Raw genomic sequence first — 22113 nt, forward strand, 5'->3', positions numbered from 1 at the left:
CTCCCTGTTATCATTCTTTTTAAAGTTTTCCGTGATCCGATGCGCCATAGCCATTCCTTTTTCTTTGCCTATTTGTATCTGCTTGGCATGTTACGTGGCCCGTGCTTCTGTGCGGGCCATCGTCAATATTTTCTCAAGTGCTGTTGGTTCTTTTAGAATGCGTGCCCTGAACTCTACTGACAGACACCCTTCAATGAGACGCGTTCGTATTGCTTCTTCATTGTTGAACTTTTCGAACTCGCAATGTCACCAACTTCCGCAATCTTGTCGCAAAATCATCCATACTCTCTTCTGATTGTTGGCATGCCGTATTGAACGTGTACCTTTCAACATCGATGTTGCGTTGGGGGTCGAACTTCTCCGTGAGGCACGCTTTCGCGCCTTTGTAGTCCGTCGTCTTTTCACTCGGGAATGTCATTATTAAGTCTTCTATCTCGTCCCCCGCAAGGTTAACCAGCAGATCCAGCAGTTTTGTCTCCGCGACGTCCGTTGCGCGCATGTAGCGTTCCAGTTGTCGTATCCATCTCTCCCATCTGATGCCTGCTTTTGGTTCCGATATGTTAAATGGCAGTGGCCTGCGGAACACAGCTTGTGTGCTCCTTGTGTCTTCGTCACTCATTTCCTTTGTTCTTGGTGCCTTTATTTGTTACCTTATTTGTTCTTCCTCTTGCTATTTGCTTTCTTTAGCACGTTTTCTGCTTTTTTTCCCTCCTTTTTTTTGTCGTTTTAGGCTTTATTTTCTTTTTTGCCTGACTTAAAAATGGCCTCCCGGCCTTCCTGTGCTGTGATTGGCCCAATTTGCCTGACTCCAAGATGGCCACCGCACTCTCGCGCAATTTCGCGCTTTCTAAGACTTTGCCTGACTCTCTAAAATGGCCGCCATCTATCTTGGATGCTGATTGGGTCTTTTTGCCTGCCCCCAAAATGGCCGCCTCCTCTCGCGAGAGTTTGTTGAAACTCACGCGCGGGAGAGCCTTTATTTCCTTTTCTCGGCTGCTTCGTCAGTTTCGCGCTGTGCTTACTTGTGTCAGCAGCGCCGGGGTGGGCTCCCGCACCGATGTTCTTTCTCTGCTGGGCACTTCGACCAGGGTGGGCTCCTGGCTCCGAGTTGATTTTCGCGACCGGGTGGGCTCCGACAGTCGCCGCGATGCGTGGATTTGGATCCCGCCTCGTCGTCGCGTCGCTTGCCCTGCAATGATCACCACCACGTAGTAAGTGTGAGTATTCTTTATTCTTGTACAGTTAGGCAGTTAGCATGCTGCGCGTCCGCTCCCCGTCCTCACTTCCTGTAGACTGCCCCTAGGCCTCCCCCTGACAGGAACTGGTGTCCGGTGACCTGCCCTGGGCCTTGCCCTCTCCCAGGTCCTAGTGTCCACTCCTCAGGACACTGCACTTCCCAAGACTGTTTTCGTCCTTTCCCCTTCTGCTAAGATAGCTCAGTGAGGAAAACGCTCGCCTTTGGCACGTGTTTAGCTGCAGGGCACGAGTTCTACTCCTGGCGTGACCAGGTCAGCTTTTCATTCTTCAGATGTCGGTAATCTGAGTACCGTTAAACTATAACTCCGCCAGTTGCAGTGCTAAGCGATGGCAAAAGTGGTATGAAGCGTCTTGCAAAATTTTAGCCATTCTTAGAAGTATTACTTTGCATCTGGCCACCGTTTCTGTGTGTGCGTTTCTTTCATTCTCTTTCTTTTTGCCTTTGTTTCCGCGTTTCCTTTTGTTTTCCTTTTTTCTTTCTTTCTTTTTCCATTCTTTCCTGTGTGTTTCCTTTTCTTTCGTCTTGTTTCAGCTCTGAATTCGTTTTCTTTCCCTTCTCTGCTTCTACCGCTCTCCCCAACCCTTTCTCTGATTATAAACACCTACAATATATAAACAACGTTTTCCCTTTGGAAACTAGCCCTGTCAGGTCCTCTGTAGTTATGCTGTTACTGAGGCCACAATAAACCCATTTGGTTTTGTAATCCTTTTACGACGCTGTAAAACAACATAAAAGAATTGCTTGCAGTAGACAGCCCCATCTGTCCCCCCACCGCCTCACACAGCCGTCATCTGGGGTAATTACTGCCCTTATCAGAAACATGTCCTCCAAAGAAGACCCTTCATGACAAGAGATACTGGAATTAAACAAACACGTCCTGATGTATTAATTTCCCATATCAGCAACGTGCAATTAAAAAGAAAAACGGGTTACAGCCCTCATCCGGACAGCAGTCGGGGTTCAAAGATGCAATAATGTGCCTATGGATAAAGGCGGCACAGCCATTGGCATGAATTACCTACAATAATTTATTTTCCGTAGATAAAGGCGCCAGAGTGTTTAAAACATATAGTGACTCTGCCCCAGAGAGCCCCCCCACCGCTTCCCATCACTGACTTACGTACAGTTAAACCTCAGGTGAAGATTTAAATAGACAAACCTGCACTTCTCCTCGGTCCCCACGTTCAGAAAAATATCCATACCTGGAGTGTCCCATGACGCGCCTTGTGATCTGAGGCACATTAGCGGCAAATTAAATGTTAAGAAAATAAAGTTCTGCTCTCTCCTGTTGGAGAAGAGTGAAGAGCGAGTCGAAAGAGAGAAATAAAAAAAATTGAAAATAATGCAAATATAATATTGTAAATGAGTTAAGGAAAACGGTGCTACTACAAAAAAAACATTGGCATAGCCAATAGGTCTTGCCATTAGGACATTATAAGTGTTAAGCCTTGCAGCACACTCCCATAGGGAACATTATTCACCAGTTACTTGACATTTTTATTGTTGTCTGAAAACTCTTGGTCACATGAGTAATTCGGCAGCAGGAGGGTTGTCTGAAAACTCCTGGTCACACAAGTAAGTCGGCAGCAGGAGGTTTTAAACCCATGCTAATTCTAAATACACAGCGCCGTACCTTCCACCCCCAAAGTACCAAAAGAATCTCTGTGACAAAAGCAGTAACTCACTGCTTATCCTTACATGGTATGTGCTCTTTACAGTAGGATATTAACCCTCTGCGCTAGTACACGGCAAGTTAAAATTGCCTGCCAGCAAACACAAACAACTCTGACCTTTTTCCGGCATGAAGATTATAATCACTGTTATGTTTTGAACTTACTTACCAAGTCCCAGAGTCACAACTCTGGGCTGCAGCTGGGAAAATAATGCCTGCTGCCTCGGACTGCCACTGAAGTGTCTGTCCGGGAGTCGTACTCACTGCAGACAGGTGCTGTAGATGTGACTGAAGTCTTTTATGGTATAAGAAGCTGTTGGAGTGGTGGCTCGGCTGTCTTGAGAGCTGTGCTGTGTGAGACTGCTCTCACCATGACTGGACACACTTACCCCCCCGCCCCTCCTCCTACACAGAACAGGGCAGCAACATGAGCGAGGTCAGGGTGGACACTGTCGTATAATTTACAGCAGCAGTACATGGGGGCCTGGAGGGGCAAGAAAATTAAACATCCCGCTGCCACAACTTGTGCTGAGTGCAGACTGGCATCATGACAGTGGCAGTCTGTCCAGTGTCCATCGGGTCTACCCTGAGAGACGTTAGGCTGGTCTCAGGCGCCGAAGATAAACTAGTTATCTGCAAGGATGTCCACGGCAACCAGGTCACTGTCAGTGACACTACAAGGGCAAGTGGAAATAGCTCTTTGTGGCGTAACGCTTTTATTGAGCGGAACACTTCTAAAAGTGTTTGTAAGCAGAAGTTTAACTAGAAATATGGGAGACAGATTGTTGACAGCCCGACGGCGTTAGCAGCGCACAACGCTGCTCTCGACATGTGAGGGCTTTTTACATGTGCACGCGTACAGAGGGACAAAAATGGCGTCGGGCTGTCCACATGCGCGTGCATTTGCAGCTGTATGTGGACAGCCCGACGCCATCTTTGTCCCTCCGTATGCGTGCACATGCTGAATTGTTGACAAAAAGCCCTCGCATGGCGAGGGCAGCGCCCTGCGCTGCTAACCCCAGGCGAGACCTAAAAAGGAAGGCCTTCGAGACTCCACAGTGGATATCTGTCTCTAAAAACCCATCTAATAAACCTCCTGATGTCAAAACGTTCAAAGAAATTGATTACATAATTGGAGAGGTGGAGTCCATATTTAAACCCACTGTGAAACTTCCTGACATTGGAAAAAACGGGAAACCTTTCCCAAATATTTACCAAAAAAGTGGAACTGATGATAAACTACAACAACCCCAGCATATTCATCTTCCAAGCACCCCTAAATGGTGCGTCTCGAGGGTACTACCACGGAAGGAGTTATCTAATGGGACGTTCCCTCAAGTGACCCGTGTGATACTCAAGTCCACTGTGAGAGCCGTTTTTCAGTGTTGGTCGTTCAGGATACAGATCCCCCTCAGGCCTGTATGAATAGTAACACTCAACCACAGGGGACATTGGATAACTGAGACGCAGTAAAATATGTTGATTTTTTAAAAACAGAAGTGAAGGAGCTCAACGAACAGATGAAGTTTTTGACAACACGAGTTTCTGCACTTACTCCTCTTCTGCATCAGCTGCTCCCCCAATTACTATGACTAAAAGCACCGTTTATCAAGGGTCCAGGGGTAAACTGACCCCTTCCCTAGATTATTGAGTAATGATTGTAATGGCTCTGCTCCATGGGTACCCAATCCATCTCTTTCGTACCAGGATATCCCTAAAACGGATTATGGCCTCTTGAACTATGACTCCATCCATGACACTCCCGGCTACTCCATGGGGCAACATATTGCGGAAAGGAGGGCTTTAGGCCCCTCTGTTGGAATAACACAATCTGCTCCACAGGCAAATACTATCCACACAAGGGAAGGGCAGTGGCTAGGAAAGTGTACATGCAGAACATGCCCAAACTCCCCGGAGGGGATATTACAGGAAAAGGCTTCCTGACCAACAACCTAATTCATTGGTTGTGCATTGTTCAAAACTGCTTTTCCGTTGTTCTTTCTAATATTGAAAGGGCTTCACGCCATTATATTCCAGGTGTCGACTTTGAGTGCATCGCCATTTTATTAACAGCCCAGCCCTTGGTAGAGGATATGATAACCTAGGAAGTTCATTCAGCTGGCATGGCTTCTTCTAACATCAAGTGAAAGCTTAAACCTCCAAAGACAGGGACACTTGTACGCCAATGAGCTATCTCCACTCTCCCGGCTTTTACTCCAAATATGGCAGTGGCATCCACTAACAGGGATTGACTGAAGGAGGAAACCTGTGTCTAACAATCTGCCCAAGAGGCCCACAGCTTTTGCACGACTTCCCCTGATGAATGGAAGATGGTCTCCTGGAATATAGCAGGTCTAAAATCTAAATACGCTGACCCCGATTGTCCTTTGCAGACTCCTTCGATATATGTATCCAAGAAACCTGGTGTGTCGATCCTGTTTTTAGATCAGGATTCACACATTTCTACTGTGAGGCTTCTAACATGGGAAAGGGGCGCCCTACTGGTGGGCTCGTAATATGGGTCAAAAACTCGCTTAACTGTAGCACTAATAGGGTCCCCCGGATTCACTTGATATTCTTTGTTTGAAGCTTTTAGCTCCTGACGGGAAGTCTATTTATATCTTTAATGTGTATAACAGACTAGGCGGACAAAATAAGAAATTGTGCACACTCTCCAGTCTTTAGGAATCTCTTACTGGTATTTTGCCTGGGGGTCTGGTCATAATAACCGGAGATTTCAATGTCACCTATGAACCATTCGATAACTCAGATTTTGGTATCTCTGAGGAAGAAGATAAGGCACAGGGCATAACACAATTAGATCTCGCACCACTGAAGAGGCACTCTGTTTTTGCGACCCAACCTTTGGGGCTTACGTTGACCTTAGGTTTAAGAGCCTGCAATGGCAGGATCCCTTCGGATATGGGAGGTGGGCATATGTTTAAGCGATATAGTCAATCAAGTAGAATTTATTATATCCTTCTTTCCCTTATATGGGGGACATGAGGATCATATTTAGAGGTGATAATGATCACAGTGCCCTCCAATTGACAATGAAAGGGTCTCTATTAAACAAAACCAAATTGCAACTTTCAAGGCAGCCGGAGGATATTGCTCTTCTAATAATAAATAAGCCCTAAAATCGCCTCTGGTCTCCTGTAACCCTAACGCCATGTAGTGCATCAAGCTAAAACATCATGATTAAGACCAGAGAGGGGTTTTCTTTTATCAAGATCTCTCACATTTTTGGTTGGAGACAGAAGTCCACATGAGTAACACAAGTTTACTTTCACGAGCCACTTTGTTCCAAATGTGTTTGGTGTCCCCTGCTCTCACTGACATGGCCGGATCTTCCTATACATCTGTCTCCAATTCCGATCTAGCATATTTAAGCTGGTTCAATTTGCCCCTGTTATTTGACTGTATGGATTGTATTAGAGCTGTCTTGGCTAGTCTGCAGTGTTTGTTAATTCAGGGATGTTTATTACTACTACCTCGTGAGGGCAGCAGACTGCACATATAGAGGCGAATGTGGATTTGGTGGTACCTGTAAGTGAGTTAGCACACGGTAACATGTTACCTGAGGCTCAAAGAACATGTGCAGTAGCATTGCATGAGGAAGAACAAGAAGTATGGATCCTGGTTTGGATTTGACACCCGCGTGCACCTCTGCGGAGTTGTCAAGTGATAACTGTGGTCCAGCATACTCCAAGAAGGGGAAGAACCCGTGCTCCGATCAGGCATGTAGTCTGATCAATAACACTGCCTGACCCATTGCAGGCCCTTCTTTGGTCGGTCTTTGGTTTGGTTGTCTCAGGCCCTGGTTTGGGGCTCATCTTCCTTTTCAGAAGTGCCACAAAAACATACAATACCTAACATTAGAATTAAAATTGTGAAAGGAATATTCAAAAGATGTGTGCGACAGGAATACAGAGGCAGAGCTAAGATGGATGAGTGTGGCAATGCAGCCCCTGTAGACCTGTGTGGATCCTAGTTACCACAGATTTACATCTCACTAGGATTCCCATCCTTCTAAGGACAGACAGCTACAGAGCGGTGTAAATGCAAGTGCATTGCCTTATTGGATAACCTTGCAGCATCTTCTTCAAATGTGTCCTTTTCTGCTTCCTTTCAGTGGGGATCTCATCAGTTGCCTGGCATACCCACCAAAGGACAGGACCATCCAAGCAGCTGAAGGGGACGGCGCGCGACAGACCGCCCAGATCAATGGCTGCGTGAAGGAGCGTGATGGAACAAAACTCAACCGCCACAGGACACGCAGGTGAGACTGGAAAAACACTGTGGGCCACACCTGCAAAGCATCTTGTTTCATTTCAGGAGTAAGTCACACCTATTCACAGAAATGACTTTAATTTCAGGAGTAAGTCACACCTATTCACAGAAATAACTGTTTAATTTCAGGAGTAAGTCACACCTATTCACAGAAATGACTTTGGGAGTCCGCCGCAGTTTGTTAGTGATGGAGATGTCTTTGTCAATACTGGAAGGTGTTCGAATACACAGGCCTCCTCCTCATAACACACAGCATCCTCACTCTGGATGAGACTGGGGTGATCCAGGTGGGACAGTGCGAGATGGAGACAGCCAGGGTGTGGATAGGCCAGAACGAGATGGCTTTTGTTCCAGTTCAGGAGTCTGTGGTTCAGGGTACAGTAGGGATAGTTCGAGAACATTGATATTTTCCTGCAAATAAAATGTACAAAAAGCAGTTAGGAACAGCCAGTCCCCACACTATACTCCAACATTTACGCTCCCTCGAATTCTTTCAACAGTAAGATATTTTCTTCATCTTGCAAAGTAGCCTCCCCTCACATTTGGGGCCTAAAGACAGTGGAAGGGCAAAGTGCTGAGCAGAGGCAGCATGTTTATTTTTGGCTCATCTTCCACTTATAGAAAAGCAGAAGAAACGTGGCCACAGCTCTGTTATGCATTGGCACCCAGGAGCCACTTGGGTATGGTGATGAGGCCTGATAAAGCCAACATGCCCCGCCCTCACACAGTGCCATCTTTGGCAGAAGTATGTGCATGTGGGTGCCTTAACGGACAAGTACATGGTAAATGAACACTTTTACACCCATACCTTAGGGGTGGGAATGTTAATCTTCACCCCACCTCACAGGCAATTCATGAGTGACGGGTCTGCAATCATGGGCGTCAATTCACCAAAATGCCTGGGGTAGCGGAAGTGACATCACACACCATTTGAACTTTACTTTGACTCATGCTTAAACATACACACACATTCACGCACTCTCAGATAAACACACTCCCCTACAAGCATGCATACAACATGCATTTAAAAGCATTTTTTACTTACAGCAACTGACATATAAGGTCATATTTCAGCTAATTATACTCCATTTTTGTACACAAACAGTGAATAACATTATTCACTATTGGTGTGATAAAAAAATTAACAAAAAACTAAATGGACCACCAAACGAGTCCATTAGGGTGAGCTGCTCCTGTGCTCCAGGCTCTGATTTTACCACCTCTGAGGTCAGAGGACGTAAAGGCAGTGCCAGGGGTAACAAGGGGCAAGCCAGGGACCGCATCTGCGACCCCTAAATGACGTCCATGTCTGAAATACAGCCAGAAGGGGTTTCTGTGGGGTGTCTTCATCACCCCTTCCCTATTGATACGCCTGTGGTAAGTCGTATCTGCCATAGGGATATGGGAGGAGAGCCTCGTGCAGATTCAAGCAACTCTTTCTGTGCATTAAGGATGCAAATCTATCTGGGCCTGCCACACCATGGCTTGCCCCACAGTAACACATGTCCACAGGTGCAAGGCTTGCAGGAACAGTTTCTGAAGCAGCATCTCATGTTGTGCGCTCTGACCTGTATCAATGCCCACATGCAAAAAGGTGCTAGACCTAGAATAAAGAATCCTGAAATACACAGCACACATAATAGCTGCCGGCAGGAATGTTGAGATGCACCGAACCCCGCTATCATACTTTGATTCTAAATATGTGACCGCTGGAGCTTTAACAGTGAACACACTTTGACCTACAATAGGTGAAAAGTGCATTTTGATGAATTTAGATCTTAAAAGCGGGCAAAAAATAAGAAAAACGTTTCTAAAGTTCATCCTTTTGTCTGTTTGTATTTGTGAGTCCATCATTTCACTCGGGCCTGCGATTGAGACAGACCAAGATGAGAATGGTGTTCTACTTAAACAGGCATGTTTTAATTTATTTTTTTTTAAAAATATAGCTGATGAGGAAATCTGTCACGTTTAATGTTTTTAAAATGGCAGCAGCAATTTCACCTGCAAACATAGGGTTCAGCAATGGGAGAACCCCTAGCAAAAATGATATCATGCCACTAGGATGGTGAGCAATACGGTTTTATCTTCAAAGAGGAAAATATTGTCATTGTTAAGATGTCATGGTTCCCCAATATGCTGTGTGAGTCTTAATCAAGTTTTCGTTAGTGGAAGGCTGCCACCCATTCTGTGGTACTCTTTCATCGCGCAAACAGTGGCAAACATAGTGTGGTACCAGTCTCACTAATTTGGGTAGCTGGTCTGCCACCAGTTCTTAAGATATAAACTGTGTTCCAAAAAGAGATCAAGCAAAAGAAATGAATAGGCAAGGATATAGAGAAAATCCTGTTTGCAGCAAATGACGGTGAAAATAGAACAGATTTAATAAGTCAAATATTCACTTGGCAATTCCAAACAGTACTGAAATGCTACGTGTGATGGTGCTGTGCAAGTGAGAATAAGTGACAGCAAAAAGTGCTGCTAAAATATATACAGTGTGCATAAACCAAAAGAGTAGTCCTGAGCATAAAATTCTGCTCCATTCGCAGAGTTTATGGAGTTTTTTCCCCACTCCATGCTCCGTGTAGTGCGCGAAGTTCCAAAAAGGTGGAATGGAGTTTTTTCCGCACTCGCCAACGTTAAGTTAGCGAGTGCGAGCAAGGATAATATTACTGCAGGCCACCTTTCGGCGAGATTTCCCAATGCGGGCAGTCGTGGATGGCTACAACCGCTCACATAGAGAAACCTTTCGTCCATGTTGAGGAAGCTCCTGCTCGAGTAGAACATCTACTCGAGCGGCAGAAAGAATCAGTCACCAGAAGAGCCTGTGTGTAGTCAAAGGTCATATCGAATATAAGTTGAATCAGATGCACACTGTCTTGGGTATAGGAACGAGTCAAAGGAACAAAGGGTTTGAGGAAAATGTCGATGTATTGGCATAGTGGCTTGAGTAGAGAGCCACAACCTGAAACAATGGGTTGTCCAGAGGGGTTTGTCAGATTATTTCTAATGTATGTTAAGAAGAATGTGTATGACTGGGTTTTTAGGGCGCTGAGCATTGCCGAAAGCATGTTCTGAAGTGTCCAGTTCTGACAGCTCGATGTAGAGGAGCAGGTTATGGAGACGGGAACCATGATGATTTTTGACAGAATTTCCATTACAACTCTCCTCATAATCAGGGCCAAAGTGTACACAAAGCCTGCGTATGTCTGTCCTACTATTTCTCTTTCCGCAAACCTGGCCATCCATGTAAGCCTGCTTGGGAACTACTTGCGTATTGTGTGGGTTTGTATGTGTGGTTGCACATATGCTATGTGCATGTGTGCGTGTGTGCATGTATTTATGTGAGTGAGAGAGCCTCTGAGTATTGGTGTGGTGTGGGTGGATTGGTACCTCTAGGTCTGTTACAAGGTGCGCAGGTCAAATGCAATTTCTGGTGGCCTCTCTGCATAGATGCTGGTAGGTCTATGATCACTGGTACTGGTATGTCTGGTACTCTCTATGCTTGTCTCCGGGTGCATGGATGTCTATATACATACATCCATGTGTGTTATATGTCAGTGCATGTCTGTGTATGAAACATACAAAAGCAAAACCCATTGGCTGTATCAATGCTTGTTTTTACAGGTATGCATCTCATATAAGCTTTGACCTATTTTTTCAGCCCGACTTGTTTACATTTTCTCTGGCTAAGCAGAAGTAAAAGGATTCCAGCCTGCTCTAGGCATTTCTTATTTCTTCACAAAATAATTGTCAATTTGAAATTGGAGGAAAGGGAAAATATAGAATCCCTTGGAAAAGCGGCATTGAGGGTCCATTGAGTAGATTCAGCTGAGGACTTGTAATGAATATATTCATGCTTTGCATATCTCGAAGTGCAATTTCATCTCTGGGCGCTCCACAGTGGACTGCAGAAAGCGAAGTTGAAGGGTGTCACGCATTTCAAAATTGGTTGGAAATTGTTCAAGAACTGTGAAAGGTGAACTAAAACCAATTTCCGTTAGTGCCCCTTTAACAACACGGGGCGGCAAGGGGGGCAGTATGTGACATAGAGGGGCACTATTGGGATGACAGGAGGGAGGTCCCCCATGGTTCAGCTCAGTTTACACCCAGTGGAGGGCAATTCCTGTCAGGGCCCTGGTATGGTAGGCAAGTCTTCCCCGGGCAATGCTCCATGTGATGTGTCTATTCAATTTCCTCCAGCATCCACCCCGTATGTCATTGCCTTGGCCAATGTCCCACCCTTCAAACAAATCGAAATGGAAAGTCACCAGCAACGTAAGAATAAGGTTGTACATTGGCTGGCTGGGAGGGTCAAACCTAACTCCTGGCAGGCTTTGTTGAAGGAGATTATATTGACGCGGAGAGTGGGCTGGATTGGGAACCCCTCGAAAATCCATGAAGGGGATTGTATTGTGGTGAATAGGAGAGAGGGTTCTATTTTGAACAACCTTATGATTAATTTAGTCAATCAGAGTGGTATCACAGTGCTTCCTCTAGGGTCTTTTTTAACTCGTTCCGTGCTCATGACGGAACCACGCCGTCATGAGCCACGGTTGCCGTGTGCTCATGACGGAGTGGTTCCGTCATGCTGTGGCCGTTGGCGGCCGCGCCGCCCACGCGGCGCTAATTCCCCGCCTCTGCGGGCGATTAGCACCGTGGGCGGAGTCATGACGGAACCACTCCGTCATGAGCACAGCCCAACCGTGGCTCATGACGGAGTGGCTCCGTCATGAGCACCGCGCCACCGCGCTGCCCCCCCGCACCCCTCAGCGCTGCGGCGGAATTTCCGCCGCAGCGAAGGGGTTAAATGGTAATGGGAGGGAATGTTATTTGTACGACCTGTCTGACCAAGTACACCTTAAAAATACTGAGCAGGGTGCCCAGTTAAGCAACTTGGTCTTAGAGCATAACTTAGTTAATTTAATGAGGGAAAAAGATGCAAACCTGATGGAAGATGTCCCCACTTTTAAGGGAGTGGGGGAAAGGTCTATTATTGATGACATTTTTGTTTCAGTTGGTTTATTCTCTTCAGTAGAAAGTTTTGCGTTGAATGGAATATAGTCAGGGCCATGTTAATGATCCAGTTTGTGTTGCTCTTACACCACGCAAAACCACTTTGTGTGGCCTTGAATCGCTTCAAAAATATGGAGTCATGCAACACAGCACAAATCGCTGCATTGAATTACTCTGCACAAGGGTGGCATTCCATGGGCATTGTGTGGGTGTTCCCACACAACTCCCAGTTTGACCAAACCTGGTAAATCTGGGAATGCAACATAATGATACGCCTGTCCAGGTGAGGAGTAACGACGAGACATATCTTTATTTCTACTTGTTTTTCCTCTTTCTATGTGTGCTGCATTGTGCAGCACACTAGTTGTTGAATGACTATATGGAATGGTTTACTTCAATGCCAGAACTAATCCCAATAAGTAACAGTAACCAATAACACTGAACTAACCACTAACCTTGGGATTCGGATTAGCGTGCTGCTTGACGTAAAACGTGCTTCAACACCTCGTCAGTGGTAGTAATCACTACATAAATGCAATTACAATTGCAATTGTGTTTGCTGCAAGATCATAGCACAAGAGTGCGGGAGCAATGCAAACAATGAGAATGGGAGAGGCAGTTGCTCGCGGTGCTTGAGTTTTGATGCTTGTGTTCTTGACACAATATTTTTTGGTAAGAAATGTGCCCTCATGCCCAAAATGGACGTGAGTTTGCATTTCAGACTGAAATATAGCATTAACTACAATGTTTTCAATTCACGTAATAATGATAAATTCGCATAATTTTCACGAAATTTTACTTAATTGCAACAAACGCATTTTATGCACATTACACACACCCCTAAAAGACCCCAAAGGCCGAGGGATGAAACTCAGAGCAAAAGGTAGTAATATGCAGGGCTTGAGAGGGTTGCTTCAAGAAAGATGAAAACCAGGACAAGCATTTCCCCATACACCACAAACAGCAAGATGGGTAAGTAGAACTAAGTAGGATGCTGTATTAAATGCTTTGGACAGATCTGGTATAATCGAGGCATAGGAGTCGCCCTAATCGAGGAGCATCCAAAGCTCATCAGCATATTCAGTATTACGGAGCAGAAGAAAACCTGACGCAGAGGAACACAAAATTGCCTGAGAGTTGATATAATGAGATAAGTGAGTATTCATGTGTTTCTCGAAGATATTTTGGTGGTAAAGGTAGGAGAGATATTGGCTAGTAATTGCTGAGAATTGCTAGATCAGATGAAGAATTTTTCAATACTTGAACTACCGAGGTCTTTGTCCAAAAAACCTTTAAGTAACTTCCACCAATGGACAAGTTTCACAAATGTAGTAATATAGGAGTGACCACCAGTGCCCCCTTATGAAGCACATCAGGTGGAGAGGGATCTGAACAATAAATCTTCCAGCTTGTCGAAAGTCAGTAAAGAGAACTCAGATAATGTAAAACTAGAGGCCACAGAATTGAAGGAGGAAGTGTCACACTTATCTGATTGTCCCAATGCCTAATTTGTGCCTGTGTTTTGCCAGTGCTTGGCCGCGGCACATATTTGTGAAAGAACACCAGACGGTGGCCCTCTCAGTCTAATTTATTTTTTAGCACGAGTGGTTAGTAATTTACTGTATTACAAACTAATAAAACTCACACTTCCATGCCATCCCTAGAGCTTGGTGCCACCTGAGCTAGTCAAAATGCCACACTTGTTTAAGTCATTTGGGGGCATATCAACAACAACCGGTGATAATTATCGCTGAGCGTACTTAGCGCTCGGATAATTATCGCCGGCTAGCGCCGATTTTTATCGCTGCGATAGCGTGCTATTAGCAACGCTTATCTCATCAACGAAAAGAATCCTAGCGCTAACTGGCTAACGTGAGATTATCGCTGGAAACCCAGCGATAATCTCACGTTAGCTAGTTGATAAGGACTCACAAACTTAGCCATGATATCCACCTTCCATAGGATATCATGGCTAAGTCAGTCCTGAAGCAGGTGTTAGGAAAATAGCGATAACAGGTGTTATCGCTACTTTTCTTGACGCTATGCTTCATAGCGTGGGGCTTGATGATAGGAGAAATGTCGCTTAGCGACATTTCTCCTATCATGTTAGGTCAGGGATGCCCACTTTGCATCTCATTAGAGATGCAAAACTGGGCGTTAGACATCCCCACGCTAAAGCAAGGTTTCATGCGTTAGCGTGGCCTTGCTAATATAGCGATAAAATTATTGCCGCTTTTCGGCCGAAAACGGACGCTAAAGCGGCGATAATTTTTTATCGCCTCGTTGTAAATATGCCCCCAAGTTAGTAGCTACTTCTTGCACTGAATCAGTGATATATTTTTTCAATCCATTTTTTCTCACGTTAGCTTCACTTGTCTCTGCCTTTGTGCCTTTTTCTTATGTTTTGGGTATCCAAATGTTTGAGCATTGTTTCAAAAATCTAAACTATACTCCCACCCACAGCGCTAGATCCATATTAGCATGCAGTGATGTGGAGGGCATCACTGCATGTGATGTCTGCGTAATCGAAATCTTGGCCCAAGTTGTGATTTCTTTTAAAATGATAGCATCTTTCCTGCACAAAGACAACAGAATGAGAAAAAAGCACTCAAAAACGCAATTTGGTTGAGCTACAGTGCTATAAAAGTCATCTCACTGAAATGAAAACTCCTCCTACGCGTGTGGAATAAATCTCTTAGGGGAACATCTTGTTCTGCTCAACTCAGTGCGCTAGAATTCCTGCAGGACTGAGCATAAGAAGTGCGTCGGATCGAGCCTATCCTGAAAGGGCAGTCAGCAAAGTGCCTGCACTTCTAGTTTTTAGAAAGAAGCCTGAAGCAAACATGGCGTTTTTTTCTCAGAACCGATTCCCCTGAACCCCAAACCAAAGCCCTATACTCCGGCACCGAGAATTTACATCGGAGTGAAAACTGTGGGGGAAACTAGCCAAGAATGCCCCGTCACTGTCTCCTTGTTGTAAATGTACACACAGGTGAAGCTTGCCAGCTCTGTCTCCCTCCCATCCGTGGAGCCAATGGCAATGTCTGTAACAGGATTCCTTCCGGTCCCCAGATACTATCACTGGCAATCACTGTGCAAAGACTACTCTTTCCCATAACACTAACACTTGTAATTACTGTACCAGGACGGTAAACGGCGTTTACTTAGCATGCGTTACTTTGCATGCCATTACTACGCCGACGTTAGTACGCACGCGTTTTTAGTTCGCATACCTTTACTAAGCAAGTCGGAACAGCGACTTGCGTTAGGGGGGGGAAGGTGTTGGATTTAAAATCCAACACCTTCCCTAGTGTCCGCATAGACTGGAGTTGGAATAGTAAATTATACAATTCCAACATCCAGCACCCCCTACTGCAATCCGTGTTCCGAATTGCGTAGGAAAGGTATGCGAACTAAAAACGCGGTCGTACTAACGACCGCGCAGTAATGGCATGCGTACTAAACGCATGCGAAGTAACGTCATATATTCTACCAGGACTACCTCCATGCCTCAGTACCATCACAGGTAAGAACTGTGCGAAGACTACTCTTTCCCATAAATATTCCCATAAATACTGACGCTTGTAATAACTATGCCAAGACTACCTCCATCGATGATTCTCTCACTGCTAATAACTGAGTAAAGATTGTTCATTCATACAATACAAACACTTGGAATTACTGTGACAAGACTACTGCCATCCCACCATACTATAACGTGTAATAGCGATGTAAAAACAACTCTTTCCCTTAGATACTAACACTTGTAATTACTGTACCAGGATTGCCTCCTCCTCCCGCTCCTACCTCCTCACTGCTAATAACTGTGTAAAGTCTACTCTCTAGTACAATATAGGAACACTTGTAATTACTGTGTCAGGACTACTTCCATCCCCATTATTATAACTGGTAATAACGGTGTGAAGACTACTCTTTCCCATAAATACGAACACTGGTAATAAATATGCCCGGACTAACTCCATCCCCGATACTATCACTGGTAATAACAGTGTAAAGACTACTCTTTTTGCCAATACTAACATTAGTCATTACTGTGCCAGGACTACTTCCATTCCACCGATACTTTCACCGGTAACACCTGGGTAAAGACTATTTTTCTCCACCAACACTAACACATGCTAAGCATGCACATAGACTATGCTAGGACTACCTCCATTCCCCAATACTACCACTGGTAAAATTATGTAAAGGCTATTTTTTGCTACAATACTGTACTGACGCTTGCAACAACTATGCCAGGACTACCTCCATCCCTGATACTACAGCTGGCGATAACTGTGTAAAGACCACTTTTCCCACAGTGCAAACACTTCTAATAAATATGCCAGAATGACCTCTATCCCTGATACTATCACTAGTAATACCTGTAAAGACTATTTCCCCACAATACTAAAACTTGTAATAACTATCACAGGACTACCTCCGTTGCTGATACTATCACTGCTAATATCTGTGTAAATACTTTTCTTTCATACAATACTAACACTTGTAATTACCTAGCCACGGCTACTTCTATCCCCCGATACTATAACTGGTAATAACAGTGTAGGGACAACCTTTTCCCATAGAGACTAACACTTGTAATAACTATACCAAGGCTACCTCCATTGATGATTCTCTTACCGCTAATAAATGTCTAAAGGCTACTCTCTAATACAATAGGAACACTTGTAATTACTGTGTCAGGACTACTTCCATCCCCCATACTATAACTGGTAATCACTGTGTAAAAACTACTCTTTCCCACAATACTAACACTGGTAATAAATATGCCAGAGCTAACTCCATCCCCGATACTATCACTGGTAATAACTGTGTAAAAACAACTCTTTTTGCCAATACCAACATTTGCAATTACTCTGCCAGGACTACTTCATTCCCCGATAGTATCACGGGTAACACCTGTGTAAAGACTATTGTTCTCCGCTAAAACTAATACTTGAACTAACTATGCCAGGACTACCTCCATCCCTGATACTACCACTGGTGATAACTGTGTAAAGACCCCTTTTCCCACAGTACAAACACTTCTGATAAATATACCAAAATTACCTACATTCCTGATACCATCATTGGTAATAATTGTAAAGACTATTTCCCACAATACTAAAGCTTGTAATAACTATGCCAGAACTACCTCCAACCTCCCATACTATCACCGGTAATAACTATGTAAAGATTGTTCTTCCACACAATACTAACACATGTAATTTCTATGCCAGGACAACCTCCATACCCCAATACTATCACTGGTGATAACTGTGTAAAGACTACTTTTACCACAATACCAACAGTTGTATTAATTTCAGTGCTTAATTTGTAAAAGAAGAAATGCTGGTACCCAAAGCAATGCTCAGAAGCCAGCTGGTCCTAACGAATGTCCGGGGTGCCAAATACCAACGTTACGTAATCTTGATTCCACTTCATGCCTCTCTCATCTACCACCAGATAGTCACTGCCCATTTACCTCACTCCATCAGGTTCTTTATCATCCCTGCTTTCTTTCTTTGTCCGGATTATTCTATCTTTTTTCGTCCTCCTTACCACCTTTTGTACTCTTATCTCTCTTGCTCTGGGACAAAATCTGATTAATAAGGAACAGTATGTGCTGATCACTGTAGGACTTGACCTTTGTGGTTAAAGTTCCCTTAACGTTTTGCTTTCCCCCTTGACCGTTTTCCTGACATAGAAATGCCAATTTAGATGCTTGGGGTGCTTTGCACCGCGGATCAGTGTCAAAGTACAAGTGTTCCCTATGTAAAATGTAATGGTGATTGGTTGGCCATGATTGGTATGTTTGCCTTACTAGTAAAGTCCCTAGTGATGTGCACTGTGTGTGCCAGGGCTAGTAATGCACAGACGCGCAGTGAAGGGAACTCAGGCCTTCACTGTAGGGCCTGCGCGCAGAGTGCTAAATTAGCATGCAACCACTTGTCAGGCCTGACTTTCCCTTTTACATACACATTGGCCACCCCTGTGGTAGGTCCCAGGTAACTCCTGGGCAGGGTGCAATGTAGGTAAAAGGCATAACATATACTGAGGTCTGTGCTATGTTCTGACAGTGAAAAACACTCCATTTCGTTTTTCCACTGCTGAAAGGCCGTCTTGCACATAGGACAGAATGGGGAGGCTGGGTGTTGTGTTTGTTAGCCTAGTTTCTTGTCAGTTTATAATGGAGAGGTGAAGTTTAGTATGTATGAACTCACAGTGTCATAACACATCTTTCTGGGAAGGTGGTTTTGTCACTGTGTGTTCAGAAACCACTCTTTTAGAAAGTGGCCGAGTTTTGTGCTCTAGCCCTTTCTGTGTGTCTCTGCTGAAATGTGGATTGTCTGTCTGGAACTGAAAGGTGAGAGGGGCTGGGAGAGGTCTTGACCCAGGGAGGGGGTGAGATGACACCAGGCTGCCCTGCATCTGGAGAGTAGGGGGAGGAGAAGCCAGGGAGGTGAAAAGGCCTGGGCTGGTGCTATAAACCAATTGACCCATCTCCTGCTGAGTGATTAAGGATCCAGACCCCCAGTATCAAAGGGAGAGAGGTGACACTGGGAGGAAGACACCCAGAGCTAATTTAGGGAGGGGGCAGGGACCCCTGAGCACAACAAACTTCAAAAACAGTAAGGGGTATAACTATGAGAGCTGAAACCCCTGAACGTTGGAATGAAACAGATATGGATTGAGACTGAAAAGGCTTGGACCCATTCTATGGTCAGGAGGAATCTCTGCTAAAGAAAGAGCAACTGAAGAGACTGCTGTGGAAAGACCAATCCTTGCTTCGTGATCTGGGGCTGGTCTGCAGTTTGCTGTTCTAACTAAGGGAGAGGCTGCTGGGACTGTGCTTGGAGGTGCTGGGTCCCCCTGCTTGAAGAAGACTGTGCCTTGTGCTGTGTCTTGTAACCCGAAGGGCCCGTGGTGAGCTGGCTCCCTGTTTGGAAATACAGGATCCCAAAAGTTTCCGGAGAAGTCACAAGCAACACGGTGTGTGCGTGCTTTTGCAGCTTGAAACCCTCAGAAGTTGTGCCTTGTGATCGTGGGCACGCAGGAGTAAGCTAAGTCTCGGACGTGCTGGGTGCGTGATGTGATGCAGGCCAAGGCATTGGTGAGGAGCGCCTGGTCAAGGTATGTACGGGGAGATGAAGTGAGACTCGGACGTGCCGAGTGCATGTTGTGGTGCAGCCAGGGTGTTGGTGAAGAGCGCCTGGGCATCGTGTGCACCAAAAGAAGAAGTGAGTCTTGGACGTGCAGAGTGTGTGTGTCGTGGTGCAGCCAGGGCGTTGTTGAAGAGCACCTGGACATCGTGTGCACCGGGAGAAGAGGTGAAACTCGGACGCGCAGAGTGCGTGTTGTGGTGCAGCCAGGGCATTGGTGAAGAGCGCCTGGACATCTTGTGCACCGGGAGAAGAGGTGAAACTCGGACGCGCAGAGTGTGTGTTGTGGTGCAGCCAGGGCATTGGTGGAGAGCGCCTGGACATCGTGTGCACCCGGAGAAGCCAGTGTGCATGTCAAGGTGCAAGCGGGGTGTTGGTGAAGAGCGCCGGGTCATCATGAGCACCAGAGAAGAGGCGAGTCTCAGACGTGCGGTATGCGTGTCGAAGTGCAACCTGAGGCATTGGTGAGGAGTGCCTGGGTAGGGTGTGCACCGAATTGGAAGTAAAGCCTCCACAGTGCCGAGGGCGGATTTCGGGGTGTGGACTGAGACCGCCGGAAGGAGGGCCAAGTCATTGTGTCCTTGGAGTAAACCAGCAGTGGCCCGGACCGGCAGCTCCGGAAGAGCTGAGCCGCCGGCCTGAGTCCGCCGCACCCTGTGACGGAGTTCTGGATCAAGTCCCAAGTCGCTGAAATTGTAGAGGAGAGTGGGATCGCACCCCCTCCCCAGGTAACGTGGATCAACACGTGGGGTGCGGGCCCAAAGGGACATTCTCTTGGCCTCCCTCTTCTGTCAGCTACGCGAGCCGTTGCATCGGATCGGATCTCGGCCCGTGCTTACCCAAGGAGGGGCAGTACTGGGGCCGGAGTGGGAAGCAGTACTTTTGTGTCATCATTTGGCCCATAACGGGGGCACTGTTAACGGAGCACCTAAAACTGTCATATTACACTTTGCATTATTGCTGCTAACGAACTATCGAACTGTCGTATGATGCCTGACCTCATTTGTGCCTGACGAACTACATGCTTGGTGCGCTACGCCCTGCGTTATTTTTCTCTTGCAGATTACCTGATTGTAACGTGGCACATTGCATTATTTCTACAGTGCACATTATCTGATTATAACGTGGAGCAGTGTATTATTTCTTCTTTGCACCGTATAGGATTGTAGCGTGACGCATTGCTTTCTCGCTTCCTGGTATAAGGCATGCTGGTGGTGATACGCATTGCATTATTCCTTCAATTGCAAAGTACATGACAGTGGCGCTATGTATGGCATTGTTTCTCTGTTGCACAGTATAAGAGAATACTGTTACGCATTTCAGTATTTGTTTCCTTTTGCAACGTGTGTGATTCTAGCAATCCGACTTGCCTAAACTTTTGGAAACGGTTAGAAGTAAGCTTAACTGTTGGTTAGAAGTGGTGGTTGGGATTAGAACCTACCAACCCAACGGAAAGAATACTACCGATTCTTATATGTTGATTTTATATTGTGTGGTCGTATCGTATATTTCCTTATAAAAAGATTATACTCATTTTATTAAAACTCGTGTGGAGTCTATTTGTGGTGACATAATTGGGTTACTGTGAGCGTGGTTGCACATACTGTACACTCGTGCCTTGGAGATAAGACTGGCTGCTCGTGCCAAGCTACTAAGGGGGTGAGCAGGGCTATCTCAGACGGTGTCCTTATTTAGCCTAACGTTGAAGCGAGGGGTCGGGGACTCCCGCCTCCAGCATTTGGTGGCGACAGTAAGTGATAAGGACCCCCACTTCCAACAATCACCAAAAATGAGAGCCGGTGGTCCCCACCTACAACCACAGGCTCAAATTAAGCACTGCTGCTAGAACTACCTCCGTTCCCCATACTACCCCTGGTAATAACTGTGCCAGGCATGCTTCATTCCATCACTACTGTTGTTGATAGCAACTGAACCAGGATTTCCTCCTTCTCCCAATACCAGTGATGGAAATAATTGTGCCTGGATCATCTCCATTCTCCTAAAATGCCCATCTCTATAAATAACTTTCCCAGGCCTGCCTGTGCCCCCCAGTTCCTGTCTTTGATAATAAATGTGCTGGGGCATCTTCCCACCCCACTATTTTCACTGGTAATACCTTCCAGGACTGCCTCCTTTCCCCAACTCCCCAATATCAGCACAGGTACTAATTACGATAGAGCCACCTGGGGCGTCCAGGAGACATCCAATTAAGGGCTCTGTGCCTGAGAGCTGCTTAGCAGAGGTGGAACTGCCTCATACATTACGAGATTACACTGATATGAAATTATTTTGGAGAAACTCTCAATTACTTTATTGGTGCACGTTACACTCAAACATTATGGTGTGCATTGTGATTTATAACATATACAATAGGATAACGGTATATACAGCCAAAAAAGGGTTTTGGATGTCTGAGTTAGTTAGCACAGATGGGTAATGTACTTAGAAGGGAGTGGGGACACTATGTTTTTCATTGAGGTGCTTTGAGAATTGAATCTTTACCCTTCTAATCTGTGAGTAGTGAAGCACAATTGAGGTTTATGTTCATAAAGTGCCCAGTCGCCTTAGCCTCGGAATATCGAGTGAGTGAGACTTGGTCTCCTGTTACAATGTCACAGAGCCCTCAGTAGGTTTGCACCACACCGGTGATATGAGATATTAGCAATGTCACTCAAAGAAAAGTGACTGAACGACAGGCCCCATCGCACCAG

General features: G+C 45.5%; 1 protein-coding gene across 1 annotated transcript in view; it reads left to right on the forward strand.

Moving 5' to 3' along the window:
* The window catches only part of SRRM4 (serine/arginine repetitive matrix 4), a 255091-nt gene that overhangs the window by 109729 nt on the left and 123249 nt on the right, over window positions 1-22113 (forward strand). The window contains exon 2 of the mRNA XM_085633486.1: window positions 7066-7212. Within this exon, the coding sequence (XP_085489612.1) occupies window positions 7066-7212 (147 nt within the window). The remainder of the gene's footprint in view (window positions 1-7065; window positions 7213-22113) is intronic.

This window comes from Triturus cristatus, chromosome 11 (genome assembly GCF_964204655.1).
Source record: "Triturus cristatus chromosome 11, aTriCri1.1, whole genome shotgun sequence".
Lineage (NCBI taxonomy): Eukaryota > Metazoa > Chordata > Amphibia > Caudata > Salamandridae > Triturus > Triturus cristatus.